The sequence below is a fragment of the Aotus nancymaae genome, unplaced genomic scaffold (assembly GCF_030222135.1).
Source record: "Aotus nancymaae isolate 86718 unplaced genomic scaffold, 86718_ANA_hifiasm-v0.15.2.pri h1tg000033l, whole genome shotgun sequence".
In the NCBI taxonomy this organism is placed as follows: domain Eukaryota; kingdom Metazoa; phylum Chordata; class Mammalia; order Primates; family Aotidae; genus Aotus; species Aotus nancymaae.
The window spans coordinates 59,609,713-59,636,979 of record NW_026988447.1 but is presented as its reverse complement, the minus strand read 5'-3'; the positions used below and the strand labels follow the sequence as shown (position 1 = coordinate 59,636,979).

Here is a 27,267-nt window from a genome sequence, read left to right as displayed (position 1 = left end):
CATTTCAATTTGTTCACCACATTTTATACTCATTATTCTAATGGAGTGTTCCAAGTAAAAATTAAAATCACTTTTGGAAAGCCCTTCAGTTCCTTGTTATATGGCATCATGTTTGAACAAAGACTATAATCCTTAAGGAATAGTCACATGAAAACTTGTTAATTGTGAGTCAAATGATAATGTGCTCATGAGGATAGGAGGTATAGTTATAGATACATTAAATTACTTTAACCTATAAAAGGGTAAATGGACATAATTTAAATTCTTCCTTCCTGAATTGGCCTTTGTTAGGATTACCTTCTGCAAAGTTTCAGCCTAAAAGAGAGATTTTTTTTTTTTTAATGATGAACAAATTAAAAGATGTTATAATATAGTGCCCCTACTCCACAGGTTGTGGTTTATCCTATTGGAAAATCTCTCAGATTCCCTTTCATACAGTGTTATACTACATAAACACAATGTTTAGTTTATATTATGATATTTAGGTTTTACTTGGATAAAATAAATGAAACAGAAAAAAAATCCATGTTTCCTGTAGAAGTTAAAAGAATAATCTTTTCTTTCAACTTCAGAGTATGTGTTTTGGTTCCTAAATGATCACCTTATTCACTTACTTGTTTGCATGGAAAATTGTATTATTATTTTTATTCATGTTCTTCCCCAGATTTTCTGATCTATGATCCACAAAGCATATTTGACAAATAAAATTTCCCTTTAGAAGAGGATAGAAGGAAGCATGTAAGCTTAAAGGAAATGATTGGAAGGAAATATTGGGCAAGGGGTGGTGGTGGTATTTCTTTCATTGCCATAAAAGAGTTCTTTAAACAGTCATTAGCAATTGTCTAAAATTATAACAGTTGCTAATTGTTTAAAAATTGTAATTATGTGCTTGATTCCCATCGAATAGGTCTTAGACTCAGTAAAACTTGGTTATATTAGGATGTCTAGAAATCCATTCATAGAGAATGTCTGAAGACTGAGGAAACAATTGCTTCACACATGGCCCACATATACAAAGCACTGGGATTAATGGAAAAAACTTATTAAACCCACTAAATGTTATAAAATTCAGCTTAGGTACTTATTAAATTTTTTCTCAATCACTGAATGTAAAAAGACCATCTATTATTATGGGATGGGTCATAAAATTGTTTATATTGAAAACGGTTATTTCACTCCAAATAGTTGGAAACCAAAGGCCACAGTGATCAGATAATAAACACAGGTTACTATTTTATTTATCCATAGCCACTTGAGGCTTTTAGAGAAAAATTTTCATCTTCTTTATTCTTTAGAGACATGATTATAAAATAATGAGACTGCTTCTATAAGGTATTCATGAAATTACTTACTACTTTTATCTTACATAAGAAAATTTAAAAGGATTTATGTTTGTATATTACCTTAAATAAATGGATTTACATGAATTTACACTCTTTTTCTTCTCTTACAGGAAAATATACATGCAAGAGTAAGTACTTTTTAAAATAAAATAAATTAAATATAAAAATCATGAGGAAATGCAGTTGAATGTTCCTGTACAAATCAGAATTTCTGGTTTTTCTAATCATGAGTATTGTTTTTAATAAATAATTCAAGATTGCAAAGGCATTTGCCCAATTATTGGTGCATATTTTACTGATTAAATTATTATCACACATACTTTACCAAACCTTTTAGAAGAATCCTGATATATTTTACTAAGTTTGCTGGTGCCAGAAAGCTTTGGGAACTGCTCATCATACATATGTTTGGGAATCTTAATGTGCCCAAAAACACTTCTTTCTATGAAACATATTAGTCTTTAAAAATCTCAGATTAATATCATAATGTATTTGAAGTTTCCATAGATTAATGCATAGGAAAATATTCTTTATGAAAATATTAGATTTCTTCTAATTTGGAATCTTGTACGATTTATGGAGAAAAAAATCATACACATAATTGCATGAAAATGAAATATGGTGAAATAGTCACTTTCTAGGATAACATATAAATTATTTTAGAAAAACAGCATATACAAACACCCTAAAAGAGGTCCATTATTCTAGAAGAAAAGTGTGTCTAGGCTGATTAATGCTGAAAGAATGATATTGACTTAAATACAAACTCAAATTTATTTACCAGACACATATTTGGCTTATGACTAGCAACTCTTCAAGGTCCTGAGCTCCTGGTGTGTGTTTGCTTGTGTGTGTGCATGTACTTTAAACCCTTAAGAGTTTACATCAAGAAATAAAAAGTTTACAAAATATAAATTATATTAATTTAAGCAACAAATACCTGACATTCATATTTTGGTGCAGAGCAACAGTGAGAACGGAATTCTGGAACTGAAGTGAAGGAATCAGGCATCATACAGTTCTGTAGACCAAGGCTGTATACCTAAGTCAAGTTGAGAAGTTGATTTGTGAGACACCAGACAGGCAACTAGTTCTCTCACTTTATCAGTCTTTTTTTTTTTTTCCAGTGGAAAAACTATCCTACAGGATAAAGATATGAGTAGATTAGTTTTATGAATTTCCGATTTGAGCTCACTTGAATTCAAAGAGGTGCATCAGCCTCCTGGCTTCTCTTCAAAGATAGTTGATGTGGGGTGGGAAATGGCGCTGCCTCATTATACAGCCTTTGTCCCTGGCATTGTGCCAAGGACTGGAGCTTTTCATAACTGAGTGGATAGAGAAGAACTTCATGTGCTACGAATTCTGCTTAGGTTTCTTTTTCTAAAGCTTACATTAGATCTTCGGAACCAAGAAACAAAATAAGGAGAGAGGAGACAGAGATTCAGAGGAGAAGAGGGAGATAGTCTTCTTGGTACAGTCAGCATGCACAGACTTCTACATACAGAATACTTAGATAGTGCATTGCATTGAAACTCTTGCTTGAAAATGGCCCTAGCACTTGCCGCAATCCTGCTGTGTAGGATTTAGCCAGCTTGTGTCTGCTCCCTCTAGCCTATTCTATACATCAAGAACTGAAAAAAAAAGAGCAATCCCAGCATGTGGCTGGATGCACATCAAAGCCGAGTTTGCCATGAATTATTTTCCTTCCTGTTTCTTTCATTGAGGTCATGAAGCACACACAGTGCTACAGAAAAGGGCAAAAGGCAATGTCAAGTGCTGTGTAATTGTTGGGCTCTTTAGTGGCAAAGGCCAGCCATGTTGCAGCCAAAGGGCATTTAAGAGTACAAGATGTGGGTTTTTAAATGGCATTCAAAAATCCCTCACTTATGGCGATTAAAAATTATGTTTTTTTTTTTTTTACAGTCTATCTTTTTAAAAATACAAAGTGAAAGACAGTTGTATTTCTAAAATGTTTACTTTGAATTATAACCTATGCAAACATCAGACAATATTAAAGTGACAGGAATCATAGAAGTTCCCACTAAAAGCAAGAAAAAAATGCCTATTCTAAACACGTATCTTTTGAAATGCAGTGTTTTGTTACCTTTATGCTTTCACTTGTTATGTGTGTGTTCCCTTTCGGACCAGCTATTCCCACCTTGGATTTAAGGGTTCCTATTAATCACAAAATATTATGAATTATTTCCTTTTTCTTTGTATTTTAAAAATTATTGAAGAAACACTGCAAAAAAAGAAAAAGAAAAGTGAGGACAGTAAAGACAATTGACAGTCACATTCCAAAGCTAGCTACTGTAGCATTGCAGTGAGTCCCTCACTTCACCTGAGTTTTTTCTTTATATACATACATTGACTAAAATAGGAACACTATATATTTCCGGTATGTGAACTTGCTACCTCATTTAACATCAATACATTGTGAATGTCTTTCCATTTCAGTAAATTTAAATCCAAATTGTTTTATACTTGCATAATATTTTGTCTGATATATATGCTATAATTTAGTTTACCAAACCCTTACTGACGGTTGAATTGTGTCTGTCTTACTGATGTCATAAGTTTATTTCTATATATATTCTTGGCACAATAATCTTATTTTTAGGATTAATTCCTAAAAGTGAAATTGCTAGATCAAAGGGCTTTTGATACTTATTGTCAGAAAATTTCAAAAAAAGCTGAGGTAATTTGCATTCCTATTACTCTTATGTGAATTGTTCATTTATTCACTACTTGCCAACACTAGATATAAATAATATTGGTATCTTCATAACTTGCAGTGTAATAGGCCCAAATAGTATTCTGTTATTTTAATTTGCATTACTAATGGCCTTGAGCATTTTTCCTATGTATTTAGCTATTTGTATTTCATTTCTAATGAATGATGTTTTTAAATGATTAACCACTTTTACCAAGATGTTCATCTTTTTCTAATACATTTATAATGTCTAATTAGTACATATTAACCTTTGTCTTATATATTATATATGATTTTTCCAGTTTGTCATCTGATTTTTAACATAGTTTATGGCTGTTTTGGGCTCTGTTTTTAATCTATGCAATTTTACAGAGCTAAATTTTTAAATAGACATCACTTTTTTTCTACTGTGGCTTTCAGATTTTATGTCTTTCTTACAAATTCCAACATTAGTTTATAAAGTATGATCCTATGATTTCTTCAAATTCTTTTATAGTTTCATTTTTAAATATTTGATCTATCTCAAAATTATTTTAGTGTAAAGAATGAGGCCAAAATCCATTTTTATTATTTTATTTATGGCTAGCTAATTATCATAACATCTGATATTGAATAATTCATTTTTTCCCACTGAATAGGATTGTCAAATTTACCATGTACTCAATTTCTATACATATTTGTATCTATTTCTTGATTTTCTCATTTGTGCTCATATATGTATCAATGCCAAACTGCTTTTATTTTTGTAGCTTTATAATGTATTTTAATATTCAGTATCATTACTCTCAGCTCAGTACTTTTTTTTTCATTTTTTGAGTATTCTTGATATTCCTTTTTTATAAAAAACTTTTTATTAAAAAATGATATTTATCCATGTTTCAATAGCCAAATCATTCTGTAAGATTTGTCAAGAAAAGTAATCTCCTCTTCTCCTCCCAGCCCCTAAATTCTCATTAGAATACATTATTTTCATATCTTTAGCTGACTATTTTGGTATTTATCTTTATTACTCTAAAAGCATGCTTGGTTGTTTCCTTTTTAGATATTCCCCATTAACTTTCTCCTGTGGAAGACAAGAATTTATTTCTCTTTCCTATCCCTATCTCCTCTACACACAACCAGCACACACATAAACACCTTTTCCATTTCTCCATTCCTAAGTGGTTGCCACACACAACCAGCACACACACAAACGCCTTTTCCACGTCTCCATTCCCCCTAAGTGGTTACACTGTAATTTTGTTAGAGCAATAAACAATGTCTGAATTATTATATCTAAGTAAATTTCTTTTCAGAGCTAAACCTTGAAGTGATTTCTTATTTTTCTATGAGTTAACAATCGTTGATTTTTGTTTTCATCGTGCCCTCCTCCTCTTCCATTTCATCTACTTTCTCTGCTTCTTCTTGTTCTTCATTTGCATAGTTTTCTTTGTACTAATAATTACTGCCAAACTCACAGCCAGTTTACTAACTTATCTTTCAAGAAAACCAGATGCATTATGTATGCTATCAATTTCTTCTCCCAAAAGAGCCCTGCCCAGAGTCTTCAGTCCAGTTGAGCTTGGACTGGTGACACTGGGTGCTGCCATCTGGTAGGAATTCTCCTCCCATCATCCTGGAGATTCTCTTTGCCTCGTTCCTGTGTTTGTTCTTCCTCATTCTGGTGGAGTACATTCTTCAATAGTTTTCTCTATTCCTCACAGAATGCTTGGGAAGTAAAATGTTAAGAACTTTATATCTGACATACTTTTCTTTCACTCTCACATTTGGTTTATAGTTTGATTCGGTATCCAATTCTAAATTGGAAACCATTTCCCTTAGAGGTAATTCTTTATCATTTTCTAGCTTTCAGAGTTGCTATTAGAAATCTGAAACATTCAGATTCCTTATCATGCATTTATGCCTATGTGCTTATTTCTTTCTCTGAAGGATTATAGAATCTTCTGTTTGTTCTTAGTACTCTGAAGTTCATGAATTCCAAGGTGTGACTCCATTTCTTCCACTGTGCTGGACACTTAGTGAGTTCTTTCAGCCTGCAAATTCCTTTTTCTTGAATTACTTTACTCACTATTTACTCCTCATATTTGCTTTGTTTTACTTTGCTGTGATTCTTATTAGTAGATAATGAACTTCCTAGACCAGTCCTCTAATTTTCTCATTTTTTTTTCTATTTTTGACTCTTGTCTGTGTTTGTTCTTCTCTTTGGAAAGTTTCAAAACATTACCTCCAACATTTGTAAGAATTAGACAGTTTCTTAAACAGGTTTTCAATGCACACTCCTTATTTTGGTATCTGGTTCCTCACTCCCTATTTCAATGGATAACCAGTGACCCCAACTGATTAACATTTGCAAAATGGTTAAACATTACCTCACCATTTCACTGGTTCTCTCTGGTCTGTTACATCAATTACTATTTATTTATGTCCTTTATGTCTTCAAATTTAATAATTATTATGTATGTCTTTTCACAGTTATCTTTTATTTATGACAAATGCCATTTATTTATATAGCAGTATAGGGTTTCTTTTAAACTGATTTAGGTGTTTTAAAAGGAGAGTAAGTTGAAAAAACTCCATAACAGAATAGATGCTTGTGGCTACCGTAAACTAAATATTAAATTTAGGATGCTTGTGGTCATGAAATAAAGGAAATTCAAAGTAATATGGTCAATAGTTACATAATTATTCTTTTTGGCTTATTTTCTCCTTCTCATTAAGAAATAAAGATGTCCTATGTGTTGAATATCTAATTTTTTTTGCTTTCCAGTATAGTGTTTATATTATTTAAATGTCATTTTCATTTTTGTTGTACTTTTTTTCTTGTATTTGATGTGAAACTCCACAGCAAAACTGGAAGCTGCTAGAACAAAGCCAGCTGTGTTTACTTGACTACGTAGAGACCCAAAAATAATTTGTAATGAGATTAGTATAGCTACTTTTGGCACTAAATACTTGCCAAAGTATTCATGATAAGACAGAGGAAGATGAAATAGAATTAAAAATTAATAAGTAGTTTAGTTTTTAGCCCAATGTGTATGGGAAATTGTTACACATTTGTTTACTTACTGTGGGGGAGTCATGGGATAATTGACTTCCTGGCTGAGATGGGTTATATCACACATAGGACTCATCTGCCTCGCATGGTTATCAGAACTTAATCTTACTGAGGGAGATTAGATGGGGTGAATTTTGTGGCATTGAATGTGTGGAGCATTATTATCTTATAATACTCCTGCTATATTTTCTACCATATTGCTTTTCTGTGCAATGCAGATATCAGAATATCATTGCTCATCACTTGGGCAACTGTCTCAAGTATATATATGAAGACAAAAGTGTCTAGGAGATTTTTCATTTTTGAGAATACGATTTTTAGGATTTGTATTTATGACTTTTAGGCAAAACAATAATCATTTATAATTACTATTACTGTCATTTGAAACATAAAAGGGAGAGATGGAACTTTGATGCCAAAGAGCAATGAAAAAAGAGTAATGATACAATCTAAACACAACTAAAGAGCCTAAGTTGGTTTTTTGATAGATTTGGAAAAGAAAGAAATGAGGGCAGCTCAAAGATACAAGTATAGCCTTTACTACATCTGAGTTATTGTTTTTTTATAATTAAAAATAAAAGTACCTATGTAACAAAAGACCACACTAATAAACTATTTTATTAAAGTTGAATTTATATTGATTTGAATGTTTGATTATATTTTGATAGTCTTTTAGCAATTTTTAAATGATTAAGTTAACATTTGATAATAAAAAACTCAGAAGAAATTCTGATCATATTCATATAGATATATGATTTCCTCTAATCAAGTTAATACCTTCCATATCCTTAACTTGTTTCTTATTTAAGGGAATTATTTTTACTTAAGTGACTAAACTGTTGTATTATAGAAGAATCTCTGCTTAAGATATATAAGAAAATGTCCTTCATATTCAAAGGTTTTGCTACTGATATACTAGCAGTTAGAATATATATTTTAAGGTTTTTTTAGTTTTTTTTTATTTTCAGGATAAATACTGAAAACAGTTTTCAGTATTTATAATACTTTTTTTTTTGAGACGGAGTTTCGCTCGTTACCCAGGCTGGAGTGCAATGGCGCGATCTCGGCTCACCGCAACCTCCGCCTCCTGGGTTCAGGCAATTCTCCTGCCTCAATCTCCTTTTATAATAGATTTATTTTTAAAATCTACTTCACTCAGTCCTCCTGGAAACCAATAATCAACCTCTCCTTCCCTCCCTCTCTCTGATTCTCTCTTTTTCCCTCTTTCTCCCTCCTCCCTATCTATCACCTTGTCTCCTTACCTTCCTTTTTTTCTTCCTTAATAGATTTGGTGCAAATAGGTATGAAGTAGAAGACACAGCCTATTAAAGCAATTCTTTACTTCCTTTCAAACTTTTAATATTTATTCTGGTTCTCATTTTAAAAAATTGTTGCCTTTTTGTTTGCTTTAGTCTTTATCTCTCTTATGCCTTATGCTATCATAATTTTCTCTGCATGAGAACAAAATTCCTCAGTCATTTATTCACGTTTTTGGAAAAAACATTCAATATAAAATAAAAGCACATTACAGAAAATCTGAGAACTCTATCATTTCTCAGTCTACAAATGTGCATTGAGAGAACACTGTATGCCATGCTGGAGATACAGTGGTGACAGGGAAACTAATCATAAACTGGTAAATAGGGAAACAGATGATTCCAGATAGTGATAAGTGATGTGACAAAAATAAAATGGGGAGATGTGATAGTGACTAGTGTATGTTTGTGAATGTATGTGCATGTGCATCTGTATGTCTGCACATGTGTGCGTGTACATGTAGTAATACCCTCTTTCTTTCTTTTGAGACAGGCTCTCACTCTGTTGCCAAGGCTGGAGTGCAGTAACTCACTGCAGCCTCGACCTCCCAGGCTTAAGCAATCTGCCCACCTCAGCCTCCTGAGTAGCTGAGACTACAGATGTGTGCCACCATGCCTGGCTAACTTTTTAATTTTTTTCTAGAAATAGAGTTTTGCCATGTTGCCTAGGCTGGTCTTGAACTACTGGGCTCAAGTAATCTGCCTGCCTTGGTCTCCCAAAGGGCTGGGATTACAAGCCCTAGCCACTGTGCTCAGCCCCAGACCCTTTCTAATGATACAACTTTTCTAATTTTGTTCAACATTTTTATACCTGTTTTACTATTCTAATTATATAGTCAGTCATTTATCCATAGTAGTACATTGAAAAAATTATTAAAGTATAAAATATCCACCTGTTGAGCCCATTTGGTGGAAAGATATACTTGTTTCTTTTAGTTTTTGTTTCATGTAGGGTCTTTCAGCCTTGCTTCTTTCTGTCATCTTTTGCTCTTGCTTTTTTTGTTTTGTTTTTTTTTTTTTTTTTAGAAATTTTAGATATACAAATGGAAAAAAAGAGAAAAGTTTTATAAGTAATCATAAAAACACACAAAAATGAAAAGGAGTTAATAAAACATATGTTTGTGAAACTGATATTATTTAACTTTATTGTAGAGGCAAACCAAACTTACTGGACATGGGCTCTTTGATGATCAAACCAATTCAACGTGTGATGAAATACCCTTTATTACTGTGCGAACTTCGGAATTCCACCCCTCCCTCTCACCCAGATTACAGAGCACTGGATGATGCCTTTGCTGCTGTGAAGGACATTAATGTTAACATCAATGAACTTAAGAGGAGGAAAGATTTAGGTAGGAAGACACATGATGAATTGGTTGTTTTCCATTATTGGAGTGTTTGCCTTATGTTTCTGAGAATCAGAACATTTAAGTAGTTATAGCAGCTGCAGTGAACTGATCATTTGAAATCTAGAATTAGAAGCTGGGGAGAAGAAGGAGAAGATTAAGAGGCACAAAAAATGACATTAAAAAATAAATCAAACAGCCATATACTCAATCCCATTGTACCACTGCACTCCTGGTGACATATTGTGGGCTGAAGATACCCATTGGATATAGTCCTCTTGTCACTGGAGATACGTGTGGTAAGAAGGAGAGACAGCCAGTTGCAGTAGCAGTGGGAAGTAAATGCAGAAAGCATCTGGGAAAGGGGCAGATCCAGATCAGGGGGGCCATCTCGTATGTTGGATTCATCTGATTCTGGCACACAGAAAATGGAGTTTTGGGGGCAATAATTTCTCTACTCATGTGAGCAAGTATACTTCTTTCTAGAATTAACAAATTATTGTTAACTATTTGTAAGCTAAAATATAATTGGTGTTTAATGTAAAATTTCAAAACAGAAGGGATAATTACATGGTTCCTATACATCCCAGATAATGGTTCCTATAATCCCATGGATAATTACATGGTTCCTATACATCCCAGAGGTAGTAATGCACTGAGCTAGGCTATGGGTCTCCCTCAGTGTGATGTATGTTCATATAAGTTCTTAGTTGGCGTTGTACTCCTAATATTAAATCTCAGTTTGACATTAAAGACATAGCAGGACTTTCGAGCTAACTGGTCCAATCTCTTTATTCGTTTTTATTTTCTGATATTTATTTTAAAAGTCATATATTTATATTAGTAAATTAAAAAGAAAGGTATAGAGTAAAAAGTAAATGTTATGGAGTAAAAATACTCCATGAACAAAATGAAGAGATAGTCCACAAAGGATTACTGTCCAGACATATGATTATTGACATTAAATCAATAGAAAAACATTTTATAGAAAAAGCTTAATAACAAAAAGAAGTAATTTATAGTTTCAAAATTCTAAGCTCCATTTATACTCAAGGAAATGTAATCTGACATACCATTTCCAGTCGAAGAAACTGGGGGGGGTAAGTAATGAATAATGCTAAATGTTCAATCTCAATCTACACATGAGAATGTACATTGGAATCAATAGTTTAGAGAACAATTTGACAATATCTAGTAAAGTTGAAGATGCACAAACCAGGGACTCAAAAAATTAATTTCTAGGTATTTGCCCTAGAGAAACTCTTGCCCATGTGCTCAAAGAGAGGTATACTGGTAACTAGCATTGTTCATAAATGCAAATAAAAAAGACACATTAATCCAGATAGTGGATAAACTGCATATACACTACAATACCACAAGAAGATAAAAATTAACTAAATAAAAGTATATGTATCAATGGGTTAATCTCAAAAACACAATCTGGAGAGTTTTTTTTAAAGTAAATTTGCAAGTGGTAGAAAAATATGTGCAAGGTGATATTATTTTATAAAGTTTTAAAACATTCAAAATATATTGTATTATTCCAAACATCCACAATAAAGGTATAAAAATGGATACAGGTATAATAAGCCCCATTATTTAGGATAACAATTCCCTTTAGGGATTAGACATGGAGATCAGGGGTGTCTCAACTTTTAGGTGAAGTTTTTTTTTTTTTTTTTAAAGATTGGAAACAAAGCAAAATGTAAAACTTGACAAAGATTTGGATAATGGCTGTTATATTATTCTTTATATTTTTCCGTTTGCTTAAACTATTTCAAAGTTTAAAGTTTAAACTATCTTCAAAGTTTTGAAGAGTAAAATTCTTCCCTTTCCACCACGATTCCAGTTTGCATAGCTAACATTTTATTGTTTTCTTCAGACATTCTATGTCTTATTTTCTCTTTTCTTCTCTCTTTCTCTTTCTCTTCTTCTCCCTCTCTCCCTTTTCCTTCTTTCCATCCTTCTTGCAACATACACGGTACTACATTTTACTTTTTGAAAAACTTAATTATATATCATGAACATTCTTCCAATTAATATTATCTTCTTTTTAATCTTTCCACAGCATTTGATTTATGAGTATATCATAGTTTATTAAGTTATTCCTCTAAGGATAAACATTTAGATGTTCCTAATATCTTGCTGTTAGAAAAAATGCTGCAGCCAATAATGTATTTGATTATGGAAAGCAGATTTCTCTGCATGAACTTCCTGGTAATAGACTATGAATATTTTTCTTTTTGTTAGTTTCTGTCAAATTGTTTTCTACAAAAATGTATTGGTTTAATCCTCATCAGCAGGATTCTGTAAGATTGCCCATCTCCCTACATCTTTACCAATACTAAATGTTAGAGATATTTAATGTTTTCAACAATATGAAAGGTGAAAATGATTGCAAAGACAAATACGTGAAACTCAAAGACAGGTTATTCAGCTTGCCCCAAATCTCTCAGCCAGTAAAGAGCCATTCTAGGATCTGAGGTCTCCTTATATTAGGTATAGTTGTCTTTATTTTTTTCTTGAGACAAAGTCTTGCTCTGTTGCCCAGGCTGGAGGGCAGTGGCACGATCTTGGCTCACTGCAACCTCCATCTCCCAGGTTCAAGCAATTCTCCTGCCTCAGCCTCCCGAGTACCTGGAACTACAGGCACACACCACCATGTCAGGCTAATTTTTGTCTTTTTAGTAGAGATGGGGTTTCACCATGTTGGCCAGGCTGGTCTCAAACTCCTGACCTCAGGTGACCCATTGGTCTCGTCCTCCCAAAGTGCTGGCATTACATGCGTGAGCCACCGTGCCCTACTGAGTTGTCTTTTCATTAGTTAGATCTTGATTCCCCATTTCAGAGGCTCCAGATAATAAATGTATTATCTGAGACGAGAGGAAGAACTTTTTTCTAGTATCAGGGATTTCTTTAATATTGTAGATAAATAAAACTTGAGCCTTGAGGGGCTTTTGTCCTTGTTTCTGGAGGTCAGTGGGGTGAGTACCTGACTGGGACATGGCTGGGCAATGGGGCTGGAGCATATGATCTCTGCAGCAGAGGCTCAAAAATCATATACACCTTTATCTTGAATATAAATACTAACCTTGAAAACTTTGGGTGAAGCGCACACTTGCTATGCTGCATATATTCAGTTATGTTATTACACTCTTCCTTTTCAGTTCTAAAATACAAGAAGAATGATGAGGATGAATCACTTAAAGACAAATTGTCTAAACTAAATATTCATTCAATTAGCAAGAAATCAAAAAGAGTGACAAATCATCTGAAGATTCTGACCAGAGGAGAATCACAGGTAATTTTTCTTTTTGGACCACCCACCTTTTCCCAGGGAACATGAATACTGGTATTTTCATGAGTTTTTTTTTGTGTGTGTGTGTGGGCTATTTCTAGATACTGAGAATCAAGGTAATTGTCCTATGCTGTTCTCTCTCTCTCCCTCTCTCTCTCTCTCTCCCCCGCACCCTTTCTGGAAAATAGGGATGGGAGTGGGAATAGGATTGACACTGTCTTAGTTGTGGTGTTTCTACTCAAGAAACAGACAAAGAAGAGATATGGATATATGACATGGGACATAAAGTTGCCCCAGGAGTCCTGACATTCGCCATCAATGAACACACATTCTCCCTCAAGGAAATGCCCTCTTCCATCCTGTTTTACTTCTGTTCTTAAAAGTCGTACTTTTCATTACGGTTCTCTTGGTATTCCTTTTATCATTATTTCATCTATAAAAATAAAGTACTTAGAGGCATAACTTAGTGCAATTTTTTTCCTACTCCTTATCCCCTTCCTCTTCCCTTATTCCCCAGATGCACATTATATTAGTGAGTAACAGTCCTGTGTCAGCTGTTTAGCCTAGCTTCAGCCACTTTCATCTCAATCCCTAGGAAATAATGGATGGATTAGCAAAAACTCCTAAACTTTAATGGGCATTAAGAATTACCTGAAATGGTTGCTGAAAGACAGATTCTAGGGTTCCACCTAACTCAAGGGTGCAATCTGGAAGTCTGTATTTTTGCAAATACTCTAGGTACTTTGAAGCCAATGATCTTAAAGTAAGTTATCAATGGAACACACTTGCGATTCTTTGAGAATAACAAGATACAAAGTTCATGGTCCTGAGATAGTAATACAGTGGGTTTCTAACCAAAGTTAGTGAGGTTAGCTCTTAGTACACTATTTTTTTCTTCTCATTTGCCTGTTTTTGTCACTCATATATTAATATCTCTAAGATTTTTTGGTTTAAACAAGACATATCTGTATGGTGGTTCATGTTGGTTTCAGATGGCTTATGGTAGCTGCTGTGGTCTTTTCTCTTTTTTCCATTAAGAAGTCTTTACAGCTTTCTTACCACTTACGTAGAAGCAGCCCTTTCATCCTTTGGAAGGGGCTAAGACTCTGTATTTTAATCTTGACACTATTCATATTTGCAGGAGTCAGCACAGAGAAGAAATTAAGAAAAACATATTTGACGTTATCCAAACCTGGGTTTAAACCCTACCTCTGCCACTTAGTAAATATTTGTTTGGCGCACACAACAAATTTAATGTAATCCATCTGTAAATTGGGATTCTCCTAGTACTTAACAAATGGGATGGTTGTGAGGATTAAATGAGATGATGCATGTATAAAGAAAGCACGTAACATGGTGTGTAAGCACTCAATATACTTTGGCTGTCATTATTATCATAAATATCATCATTATTATTTTATATCATTACCTTGTATGGTTATTTACCTTCGAATGTGCAGACTTTTCCTATGTGATGTAAAGTCCTTCATACATGATGTATTAATCATATATTTTTTTTACTTTCTGTATTTTATAATGTTTAGACATTTTAAAATACCTCTCTGGCTGAGCAGAGACTGCCCTTGTAGGGGTAGCCAATTCTTAGGGATAGCAAATGGCTGGAACACAACTTTTACATGCAAACCAATCAATCTTGATCCTATAGCTTTAACCATATCCTTATTTAACTCTTACACACCAAGCCAATATCTCCCCTGCCCTAAATTATCCCAGAGCCCAGTACCAGCAACAAGAGATTACCCCTATATCCCAAAGCCCATTGGAGTTATTTAAAATAGCCAATCCTAAACTGTTTACTCTGCCCCTGCCTTGCCTTTTCCAAGGAAATCTCAACAGAGATTCTGGTCTAGACTTTCTTTTTACTCTTATGTTCTGCCACTGCGTGGCATGTGATGACTCCTCTCTCTGGGACCTGTGAGTATAATAAAATTCCTCCTTCCAAGCCTTGTTCTTGTTTCCTCTTGTGACTGAATTTACCAAAATGTATATTCTTAGAACACAAGGCAGGAATTACAATTGTATTTACTTCTTTATATCCTTCTAGGGGCTAACTGGGTCCACTGCATGTAAGAGGCTCCTCTTCTCAATGTGGAACTGTAATGTAAGAAGTTTGGGACATTTATGGGATATGCTCACAGATCAGAGAAAGGGCAATGAAGACATTTCAACTAGAGGCAATCATATTAAAATCAAATTGGAAATTTATCTGAGAAGCCCCCATAGGCGTGTGTAAATGTAGTGCAAACAATTCTTCCCCAGTCTTTGGGATTTTGCTTCTGACTCAGGACAGTTCCATTAAGGAAAAATAGGCAGGCTCTAATTCTGGGCAGGCTTTTGAATAAGTTGTTATATTCTTTAACATATTTATCAGCAGCTTCTTATATTTTTCAATTGTGAACTAAAAGTGAATTATAGTTAAAACAGCCTGAAGGGATATTAATTAGATGTTTCCCCTTAATCTTCTGAGAGGATGTCCTGTCAGCAATGAAACATGTTAGTGTTAATCAGAAAATCAGCTGCATAGGCTGGACTGGAAAAGAGATAAATCTCAAATCAATCAATTTTGCACTTGTCAGAAGCTCAAGTGAAATATTGGTAGAGTTAGGGTATAAAGCTATTACCCAAGAGGAAGATTCTATTCAATTCATCATACATATATTGAACTCTCTTGTACCCAGCACCATGTTAGAGATTGGGAATACAAAGATGAACAGGTGTAGGTTTTGAATTCAGACTGCTTTGCCTTGAATCCTGGTCCTATTACATCATCTGTAAGTTTCTTTAACTCCCTATATTAACTAGGGTAAAGGCCACGTATCTGTCAACAAAGAGATTCCAAAGGCATAAGAGCCTAAATCAGGTAGTTATTTATTTCTCTCTCTCTCTTTTACTCTTTATTTTTTTTAGAGACAGGATCTTGCTCTGTTGCCCAAGCTGGACTAGAGTGCAGTGCCATGATCACAGCACACTGCAGCCTCAAACTCCTGGGCTCTAGCGATCTTCTCCCCTTAGCCTCTCGAGTAGCTCAGACTACAGGCATGTGCCACTGCTCCTGGCCTCTCTCTCTCTTTTAAGAGTCCTGAGATGTGAATCCAAATGAGCTCTGCTTCATAAGATCCTTCAGGAACCCAGTTCCCCCAGTGATTTTTCTTAACATATTGTCTTCATCTGTCTGGTTGAAGCTGGATTCATGCCATGTCTTCTTTCAATGTTATAAGGCCAAAACTCAGGCATGAAAAACAAGGCTTCATCCACAATCTATATGCACAAACCTGGTTACTAGGGCAGAGCCAGCTGCAAGGGTGTCTGGGAAATGTAGTCTCCAGCAGGGCAGCCAAGCATCTAACTTGAACTAGAGCTGTGGATTCTGTCAGTAAAGGGACAGCAGGAGGAATGTTAACCATCTCTGCCACACCTCCTAAAGCTTCTGTTTCTTTATCTCTAAAATGAGAGTAATCATAATTCCATTATATATATGTAAGGATTACAATGAGGAAATGGAAGAAAGGTGTTTGCAGTGTCTGGAACATAGTCAGTATTTAACAAAGGTTCGCTATTATTTTCATTAAAACAATACTTAATCTAAAACAACCAAAATCCATCAGCGGAGAGACTTAAATCATTAACCAGGATAATGAGAACACATAGGAGGGAGTACTTAATTTTCTACAGTGGGAAAAATAGGATAAGACAGGATTTACAGAATGGGTGACATCTGAACTAGTCCTTAAAAATAACAGGATTTTGCAAGGCAGGAAATGAACAGCAGCATATTCCAGCAAAATAAAACAGCATGGAAAAGTCTTGCTTATAGGAAAGTAGAATTGGGCAATATTTCTCACAGTGTAATTCTTGAGCCTTCTACTTTAGAATCATCTGGGTCCTAGCCAAGATATACAAAATAAAATATCTGGTGATGGCTCCTTGGAAACTGCATTTAAAAAAATCTGCCCCGTATATTGTCATACACAGTAGACTGAGTTGGAGCATAGCAACCCTAAGGCAGAGGGTGTTGGATTTTGTGGGGATTACAAAGAACTCTGCTGCCTATTTAATCAAAAGCTTTCTAGACAAACAATATTAAGAAGTTTAAAGATAAAATAAAATGTCACCATTTTTGATCCATTTAGTTCTAATGTCAACCACCTTAAATTAAAAAATATATGAACCAAGAACAGCCATGGTTGTCACCCAGTGCCAAACTTAATAATACACACCCTATTCCATGAAGCATTTGCATGTTCACACAGATTTTGCCAGCATCAGGCTGGTTCTGATCTTATTTTGTAACCATTTTGATTGTCAAGAAATACTGCTTGCTATTAATAGCAGTAATAAATGTGTACTCCTAGAAATTGCCACAGCATGAAAAGCATATTTTTCTGAATTCTAATGGATGTACATGTAAGATGCCAAAAAGAACTGAACACATGTGACCACTATCTTAACTCTGCTGAGTTATCTTAACAGAAGGACTATTTTTGCTAAGATTATATATTACCCTTCAAATTTGAATTGATAAAGAATTTTCACATTTCTTTAACCATGAATCTAAGAATTTTTACAAATAAGCACTGTGAAATAAATTGGAATGAGTCATATGACTAAAACAGTAAGTTCCAGCCAATAGATCTAATGTAGCTATTTTATTAACCCCAAAATGTAATATAATTTGAGTATATACCTAATATACGTCATTAAAAACTACAGAGAAAGTTTTATAATCTGACAGCTACTATGACATGGGTGAAGCTATGTGAAAATCAACAACAGCAATTTGAGCTACAGGACTTGGCTTTGCTACACTAACTGAACATCAATTGTGCTTTGTATCAACAGAAAAAGTATGTGTTAAGACAGACAGCGTATCATCAAATGTTTTCGTATCAACAAAGATTTTCTTTTGTCATGTGCTGGACCAATATGGTCTGTGCTTTTTAAAAAAATATCCATTTCATTTGAGTTATGAAAATAATTTCATATATGTTTTAGGTTAAAGACAATACCTTTAACAGAGAAGAAAAGCTTTTTAGATCTTTAGAAAAGACTGTGAGGCATTGTGTGAAGAATATTTCACTCTGTCTTCAACACATACAGGTAGGTGAGACACAACTGTTTTCAATGTTCTACAGGAACATCTGATACAAAACATCGATTTCCATTGTTATTTTGAAGAGTAAGTGTGATTGTTCCTTCCTTTATTTTGTGACACTGGATCAAAATTGGAAAGCTGAAAACTGCTGGTAAAGGAAGCAAATTTAAAGAGACATTTTGCCATTTGACCCTTACCTGCTCCACCATCTCCCTAGTCCAAATAGCCATATTGTGGGACTTTTTTGTTCAGATGATTGCCTCATGGACTATCAGTATGCTTTCTTTATAACAGAAATGAGTTCATTAACACAGAATTGCATGAGACAGAAAATTTGTTCGATTGTACTAACACATCTCTTTGTAGTACCTAAAATAAATATAAAAGTCAATGTAAAGAAAAATAAATTGAACTATTAACTATAATATGAAAATGTTCCCATGAGATTATGTTAGAAAACAGAAATACTCCCAGAAATTACCAGTCCCATAAGAGGTTGTCCTAACTCTTTGAGAATCACTGATTTCCACCAGCCAATTCGAGTACAGTATAATTCTGCTCAGTAGAAAAACCAGTCAGAGGTTTCTTCTAATGGATCTCATAAGGAGGAAACTGTCCTTCATGCCATTTTGACAATGGCTATGACCATGAGACTTAGAAAGTTAGTAGTGTTACATGTAAATCAGTTACTAAATGGTCCCCTTCTATATTCCAGAAGTTTTTCTCTTGGATATCTGTTTCTGGAAGCAGATATTTGCACTCTTCGATAAAATATCACAATAATTTGGAGACAAGTTACATAAGAACAGGTACCATTCTGTTCTTATTTATTATCTGATACAAAGCCTAATTTTACAATCAGATTTGCTATTTTCTTCCTAAAGTGCTGCCTTCTTTGAAAAGAAAACCAAAAACAGTTATAACAGCCAGAGAGTAGTGGGAACCCTGTCCTTCATGTATTTTTCAAGGAGTAAATGTCTCTTGGGAACACCTACAGGGAAGTCTTATTTCCACTAATGGATTCAGCAAAAAATGTGAGCATCTTCTCTTAAAGAGAGCATTAAATTTTCTAAAGAAAACTGATGGATTTAAATCAAAGAGGAGTGATTTTAAAAATAAGGAATATGTAAGAATTGCAAGCCAAAGAATAGAGGGAATTTTAAATGGACGATGTTTAATCAAAGAGGGTTGTATACAAAGTACTATGAGAAAGTGACATAAGGAAAATGTAAGGAAATACATTCTTCCAAACAACCTGATTGTACAGAGTATTTATAAAATTTTTGTTGTTCCTTTTTTTGAAAAAAAAAAAAAAAAAAACCTCTGAGTGATAATTAAGGGTTATGCTGATGGAGTCCACATTAATTACACTGACCTTAGAACCTGTCATTTTTGTAACTTTGTTCTTGGGTTTCAGGACGCCATGCCCTTGGCTCTGCAGAATGTAACGGACCTTCAGGAGATTTCACACAACAAAGACGATGAGATGGGCTATTCTGAGACCCTAAGTAATGCCTTAAATCCATGTCGTGACTTTGTAAGTTATTTATATTCACAGATAAACGCAAATTAAATAGTGAGGGTGAAAGGAAAGCTGCTTTTCGTTTATTTTTCTGGAGTCAGAAATAAAACATGCACTAAAGCAAATACTAATGTCAAAATTAGTATATTTAAACAGGGGATTTTTTAAAATCACTAAATATTTTTAAAGTGAATTAGTGAGGATTTTGCTATGATGGAAATTTAAGAGGATCACAGACTGTGTTTCTAGAGGTAGCCAGTGTCAGTGCAGCTTTTAAAATCAATATGTAGTCTAGTCTGCATGTGAAATATTAGGACTTTATTAAGTTAGAAAGCTATGCTTTTCTTTTTCTTTTTTCTTTTTTCTGGGAAAGGATCTGGCTCTGTTGCTCAGGCTGGAATGCAGTGGAACAATCTCAGTTCACTTCAACCTCTGCTTCCTGGGCTTAAGCAATCCTCTCGCCTCAGCCTCTCAAATAGCTGGAATGACAGGGGCACACCACCACCCCTGGAAGATTTTTTGCATTTTTTGTAGAGGCAGGGTTTCACCATGTCGTCCAGGCTGGTCTCCAACTCCTGGGCTCAAGGAAGCTATGATTTTCTTAAACAAGTCTCTGGAAATGCCCTGCATCCTTAAAGAAGGAGCAAAGGTACTCTCTAAGGATATGACACTTATTAACACACTATACACTGGAAAGCAAAGCCTTCCTGTTGACAAAGACTTTTATTTAAGAGTCATATGTTATTCCTTTTGTTCCATGGTAAAATATTTATTTTCTAAAAGTTCCACAAAATATGTCTTGTGAATCATAAAAACATGTTTGAGCCAGTACATATTTTAGTAGTAAGCTACTCTGGATAATATTAATTTTAACTGAGTGCCTTATGTTTCTATAGGCATTATTATTTCATAGTAGTATTTCAAGAGTTATATAGAAGATATAATAGACTGATCATCTTAAAAGTGGCATTTTCATTGGCATTATAGGCATTTGGGGTAAGACAAATGTTCATGGAGTGGCCCTTTTGTTGGAAGATGTTTAACATTTTTGGCCCACCAGGCTCAAAATCTTAGTGACATCCCCCCACATCAAGACATTGTGACAACCAATGAAGAGCCCCACATACTTCCAAACCCTAGGAAGTCATACAGCTCCCAATCTAGTAGAAAAACTATGCAGAAGCATTTTGCTTCTCTGACACTGCAGAATGGAAAGTCAGGCTCACATCTGAGCTAATATGATAGAGAAACAGGTCAATCACAGATGGATGGATGGATGGATACAAACAGATAGTGATGGTGATGATGAGATAGATAGATTCATGTTTTTACAGTATATGTTTAATGGAAAAGGTGTGGCTAGTTCTTTATGTATTTTCTGCATTTAATTACAGAAAGCACACATTCTAGAGAAGTCTTTAAAGGTTTGCTCTTTAGCTTAATTCCAATACATTAAGTTAATATATATTTATTGAGTACCACCTGAAAGCATGGTATGTAGCTTCTCCCTCAGCAAGCTTGCTCCAGACTTTGACAGCAAGAAGAGAGAAGGTGTCCTGCATACCTTGCATAAAACCACAAGATGATTAATTAGGCTAAGTTAAATTAATTGTGAAAAAGCTCAATATGAAAGTAACTTCTATGGATAACATATATAAAATTATTTTTAAAAATCAAATATTAAGGACTCAAAATATATCTAAAGTCAGAGCAGTTGTTCTTATCTAACCATGAGTGATATATATCTACACATTTTGTTAGGACAAAATATTAAAATCTAATTCTTATTTTTGTTCTAATCACAATTCCTATGTAAAGGTGAATCATTTTATGTCTATGAGTCACTGGATATATATATTATAATTATATTGTAATATTCTAATTAGATTACCTGTAGAATCAAGTCAAGTCACAAACACAGTAATTTATCCCAGATATGGTAAATAGATTCTTTGCCTATCAAGGGATTCATTAAACAGTCTGTAGGTGTATATTACCTCATAAGCTAGACATCACATTTATTTGTGTTGGCTATTTCTGGTGCCAATAAGAGATTGGTTTCCCTCTCTTCTAGATTTCCCATGAGTTCACACAATGTTACCAGGGGCCATTTAAGTTAATTAATACAAGCTGCTGTTCAGACATTGATTCTCTAGGATATCTTTTCGGTTACAAAAGGGAAACCTACTTTCAAATTATCATAAAATAATCATGTAACCCAAGCATATATGATAAAGGGTAAAATAGGGCAGTCAGCAAACATAACACAGAAGAGAAATAGAAGAAATTAAATCTAGGATGATCGGGTTATCTCATGAAGTTGGGTGGTTATATGAAGTTCATTTTCACTGATTCAGACCAAAAAGTGTAAACAATTTAAGACAACAGAAACAGCATCAGCTTCATCCTTTAATGTACTTAAAACAGACTTTATAGACCAAGGTGACAGGACTGCTTCACCCTAGGTATTCAAGAACATCTTGGGCAATAGAGAGATACCATACCTCTACAAAACATTTTAAAAATTAACCAAGCATGGTGGCACATTCCTGTAGTTTCAGCTATTCGGGAGGCTGAGGTGGGAGGATGTCTTGACTGGAGGCTGCAGTGAGCTGAGAAAGAGTCACTGCACTCCAGCCTGGGTGACAGACAGAGTGAGACCCTGTCTCAAAATTAATTAAATAAATAAATAAAAATAAAACAAGTTATAACTCTGTGGTCATTTCTGTCTCAAGATTAAAATAACTTTATTAAAGGGGATATAATTCCACTACCAAAAATAAGCCTCCAGGGTGGTCAGGAATTTGGGGCTGATATGGGAAGAATAGGGTACAGTCTCCTATGGACTAAGGATATGGACTATATTCCTTTTGCTGCCAGAAAAAGGTGGGAGTGATATGGTGAATCTTTTATACAGTCTTGGTACTCAATGGCTAGAGATCCCCCCTACCCGCAAGAGCTGGCTCTGGGATGAGAAAGAAGTGGAATGAAAAACTGTTGAAGGAGATGACAATGGCAAAACCAAAGGCTGCAGAGAAAAATGTAGAGTTATATTTTGGATGAGCTGGCTTTAACTTTTGTATACTCTTCCTGCTCACTTTTTAGGTTCAATGTTACAATCTAGAACCCGTTTTAAGTCTTCGAGTGGGTTTAGATAGACACAAAAATGATCAGATCCTCTTTTAGTGTGGCTAGTGCGTTCCTGTTTTCTTTTGTGCTTCTCATGGGGGAAGAGGTAAGCCTATGGAAAACAGCACTGGACGAGGTATGGGCTGATCCTCTCTCTGAAATGGGCTCATTTTTTCTTTTGACAGGCATCTCACTTACAGAGACTCACCCTGACCCCTTTGTCAGCCCTGCTGTCCTTATTCCCAGGGCCACACAAGCTCATCCAGAAACGCTATGACAAACTGCTGGACTACAACAGCTACCTGCAGCGATCAGCAGGAGATGAGTCAGACTTGGCCAAAAAGGAGTATGAGGCCCTCAATGCCCAGCTTGTGGAAGAGCTCCAGACATTCAACCAAGCTGCTCGGAGGATTCTGTCGAACTGTCTGTGCAGCTTCATCACACTCCTTAGGGACCTGATGCTCGCGGCACAGCAGGCTTACTCCACACTTGTGCCGGTAAGCACACCACAATGCCCAGCTACCTTGGCCTATCGGATCTGCTAGAAATCACACCCATGCAAAAGCCAGTTGAGAGTGTGCATATGTGTGCAGTGTGGTGTGTGTGTGTATTTATTTTACCTAAAACCAGTCAGATACTCTCCTGCTTCTCATCTGTCTTTTCCATGGGAAGCTCTAAGAGGGTCTCCTAGTTTAGGTTTACTGTGACTTACACACTTGTAGTTCTTTTTTGGAGATTCCTTTTCAAATGCCAAGGAATTTGTCTTGCTCCACATGTCTGATGCAACATTGAAGCTTATCAACAATTTATATTTTGTATTTCTTCCTGATCAATAGTTCTTAGATGTTAACTATGACTATTTAAGATGTGGCTCTAAAAAAAAAGGCCATCTAAGCATAATGAAAGATGCAGGATAACTTTCAAACTATGCTTTGTTTTGATTTCATTTTTCCCCAAGAAAGAGAAGCTTGGTTGTGTGTGTGTGTCTGTGTGCACACGTGCATGTTTACATGCGTGCGTGTGTGCGTGTGCGTGTGCGTGTGTGTGTGTGTGTAGCTTAGCCTCCCATTAGGATATAATTTTCTAATTATATTCCTAATGAGGAAGAAAGATATTCACCACTCATATCAACTTTTAAAAAATAAGCTTGGTTTCTTGGCCTTACATTTCAAGTACACGAGTTATCACCTGAATGAGATGGTTAGCTATTCAATGGTAACACCTGGAGCAGAATTAATTGTCCCTACTATATTTTCTACTGTGTATTAATTAACTTTTAACTTATACTTTGAATTAAATTAAATTGAATAAACAAGGGCTATGTTTACAGGTTCAAAAGTCAAAACTATGTAAATGTATAATCAGTCTCACACTCATACCTGTTCCTCTAGCATTCCATCCCCCATTCCCATCCCCATTTATATTAGTTTATTTTTATCCATTTAGGGCTTTCTCATGCCAGTAACAATAAATGAAAATATATATTTTTATTTCCTAAAAGCAAAAAACAAAACAGCATATTATATATACCATTCTGCAACTTGCTTTTTAACAATATATTCTGAGAATGCATCTATGATAGTACATAGAGAGCTTCCTTATTCTTTTTACAGCTTTGTAGTAACTTATTGCATGGCTGTATAATAATGTATAACCAGTCCTGTATTTTTTAAATAACAACTTGTGATATAATTTACATACCATACATTCCATCTATTTAAAGTACACAATTTGATGATTTGTAGTACATTCACAAGAGTCGTGCAACCATTGCCACAATCAATTTTAGACCATTGTCATAACCCCCTAAAGGAACCCTGTACCCATCCACATTTTTTTCCCAATCTCCCCAGCTTTAGGCAACTATCAATTTACTTTCTGCCTCTACAGATTTGCTCATTCTGGACATTTTGTATAAATGAAATCATACAGTATATGATTCTTTGTGATTGGCTTCTTCTATTTAGCATAATGTTTCAAGGTTTATTCATGCCATAGCATGTTTCAGTACTTCATTATTTTTATTGTCAAATAATATTCCATTGTATGGATATACTACACTTTACTTATTCATTCATCAGTTGATGGGCATTTGGGTTATTTCTACCTTTTGGCTGTTATAAATAATGCTTCTATAAACATTCAAGTTTTAGTAGATACATGTTCTCATTTCTCTTGGGTACTCTATATACCTAGGAGTGGAATTTCTGGATCATATGTTAACTCCATGTTTAACCTTTTGAAAAACACCAGACTATTTTCCAAAGTGGCTGCATTATTTTACCCCCTTAACAGTATAGACTGAGAGCTTCAATTTCTCCACATATCTTTTATTATTATTACTATTATTATTATAGCTGTCCTAATGAGTGTGAAGTGGTATCTCACTGTGGTTTTTATTTGTATTTCTCTGATCAGCACTCTGTTTTAAAACTTATTAAACTGAAGTAATAACTTATACACATTAAACTGCACCAGTCTGAACTGCACATCTCAGTTAATATTTGCATATATATATACATCTGTGTAATCACCACCCAGATCAAGATACAAGCCCTTTTAAGTTCCCATAAAGATCACTCATGACCATTCCCAGGCACCTAAAGGTAACCATTTTTCTAACCTGTATTACCATAGATTCTTTGACCTGTTTTGTACTTCATATAAATGGAATGATACAATATGTATTCTTTTATGCATTAACCTGTCCCTATTGCTCATGTCTTTTCTTTTGATGAGTATTTGAGCTATTTCCAAACTTTTTCTATTACAAATAATGCTGGGATCATGATACATGGGCAGATGTATTTGTAGGACAGATTTATAGAAGTGATAGAAGTGGGATCTCTGTGTTAAACGGTAAAGACATATGTAATTTTGCTAGATATTGCCAAATTCCCTCCTTAACTATGTACCATTTTGGATTCTCACTTGAAACACATGAGAAAGCTGGTTTCTCTGGATTTTTGCCAATCTAATAGATTTCAAATATAATTTTAATTTGCATTTGTTTAAGTATGAGTGAGACTGAGACTCTTCACATTTGAGGGCTATTTATATTTATCTTCCTGTGAGTTTGTTGTTCATGTCTTTTACTCCTTTTTCTTTGGGTTCTTGATATTTTTCTCCTCAATTTCCAGCAGCAATGTATGTGCTAGGGAGATGATCCTTTTGTTGAGATATAAACTGAGACTACTTTTTCCAAGTTCACCTTTGTCTTTGACTTCACTTGTAATTTTTTTCATGCTGTTTGTTTTTTTAAAAAAATATAGTCAAATTTATTAATTTCATTTTATGGCTTCTAGATTTTGAATCTTATAAAGGACTTCCATATTTTGAGGCTCCAAATAAATTCAGCAATGTTTCCTCTGGTATGTTTAGGGTTTCATATTTTTTATTTAAATCTTCAATCTGTGTAGATTTTATCCTGATTCATGTTGTGAAATGTAGATTTAATTTTATCTTTTTCCACATGACTTTCCAGTTGCCCCAACACTATTTATTAAAAAATTACTTCTTGTTACTACTTTCTCAATGAAACTCATTTAATTTGCAAATTATTTGTGTAATTTCATTCTGAGGTCATGGTAGGAGGTGGGTTCATAAATTCAGGACAAAGTCGAGCTTTGTCAGGAATTCACTAGTCGGAAAAGACATGTTATTTTACATATCTTTAATCCCTACTTTGAATCATGTGATTTTTAAAGGCACCTTCAGTTTCTATTTTAAATAATCTGAGTATCATTCACATTGCAGTCCACAAAAAGAGCATAGAGATGCTTTGTTTTTGAAAAATTACCAGTGTCTTAAAGTAAAAGGCATTTTGGAGAAGTTATCCTCATTAAAATGATTTTATTCTATATTTTATATGTAATATATATTTAAACTTTTTATTTTGTGATACTTATAGATCCATATGCAGTTGTAAGAAGTAATAGAGAGATCCTGTACAACCCTCACACAGCTTACCCAATGGCAACACATCTTGCATAACTACATGTATTTCTGAAAGGCAGAACTGAATAATGATTAGAGAACACTAGAGTACCTTGTTTTAATACCCGCTCATCGCCATACTACATTGGATAAATTAATGTATCCTTCTGTTTAAATTTTCTCATATGAACTAAAATGAGAATAATAATGTATATAATTTTTAAATTTTTAATTGTATAAAAAATAACACAATTTACCATCATAAGAATTTTTAAGTGTACAGTTCAGTGGTGTTAAGTATACTTATATTGTTGCGTAATAGCTCTCCAAAACATTTTCATCTTGCAAAACTGAAACTATATTCATTAAACAAATACCCATGCTCCCTCCCCCAAGTCCCTGGCAACCATCATTCTACTTTCTGTTTCTACAAATTTGACTACTTTAAATACCTCATGTAAATGGAATCATACAGTGTTTGTGTCTGTGACTGCCT

The 27,267-nt window shown here is 34.4% G+C and overlaps 2 protein-coding genes across 4 annotated transcripts in view; one reads left to right on the top strand and one right to left on the bottom strand.

Moving 5' to 3' along the window:
• The window catches only part of ARHGEF38 (Rho guanine nucleotide exchange factor 38), a 131,118-nt gene that overhangs the window by 85,768 nt on the left and 18,083 nt on the right, over positions 1-27,267 (top strand). The window contains exons 5-10 of the mRNA XM_021676388.2: positions 1,454-1,471; positions 9,580-9,779; positions 12,941-13,074; positions 18,085-18,189; positions 19,602-19,721; positions 23,021-23,332. Coding sequence (XP_021532063.1) covers positions 1,454-1,471; positions 9,580-9,779; positions 12,941-13,074; positions 18,085-18,189; positions 19,602-19,721; positions 23,021-23,332 — 889 coding nt within the window. The remainder of the gene's footprint in view (positions 1-1,453; positions 1,472-9,579; positions 9,780-12,940; positions 13,075-18,084; positions 18,190-19,601; positions 19,722-23,020; positions 23,333-27,267) is intronic.
• The window catches only part of LOC110569431 (uncharacterized), a 140,734-nt gene that overhangs the window by 105,478 nt on the left and 7,989 nt on the right, over positions 1-27,267 (bottom strand). For 2 of the 3 annotated variants that reach the window (XM_064384038.1, XM_064384039.1), the window contains exons 2-4: positions 12,865-12,942; positions 3,448-3,585; positions 2,284-2,483 (exon numbers count right to left, since the gene is read on the bottom strand). Coding sequence is in view for 2 of the 3 variants with exons in the window: in XM_064384039.1 (XP_064240109.1) it covers positions 2,284-2,358 (75 nt within the window). In the remaining variant the exon portion in view is untranslated. The remainder of the gene's footprint in view (positions 1-2,283; positions 2,484-3,447; positions 3,586-12,864; positions 12,943-27,267) is intronic. The other variant, XM_064384040.1, reaches the window with a different exon arrangement.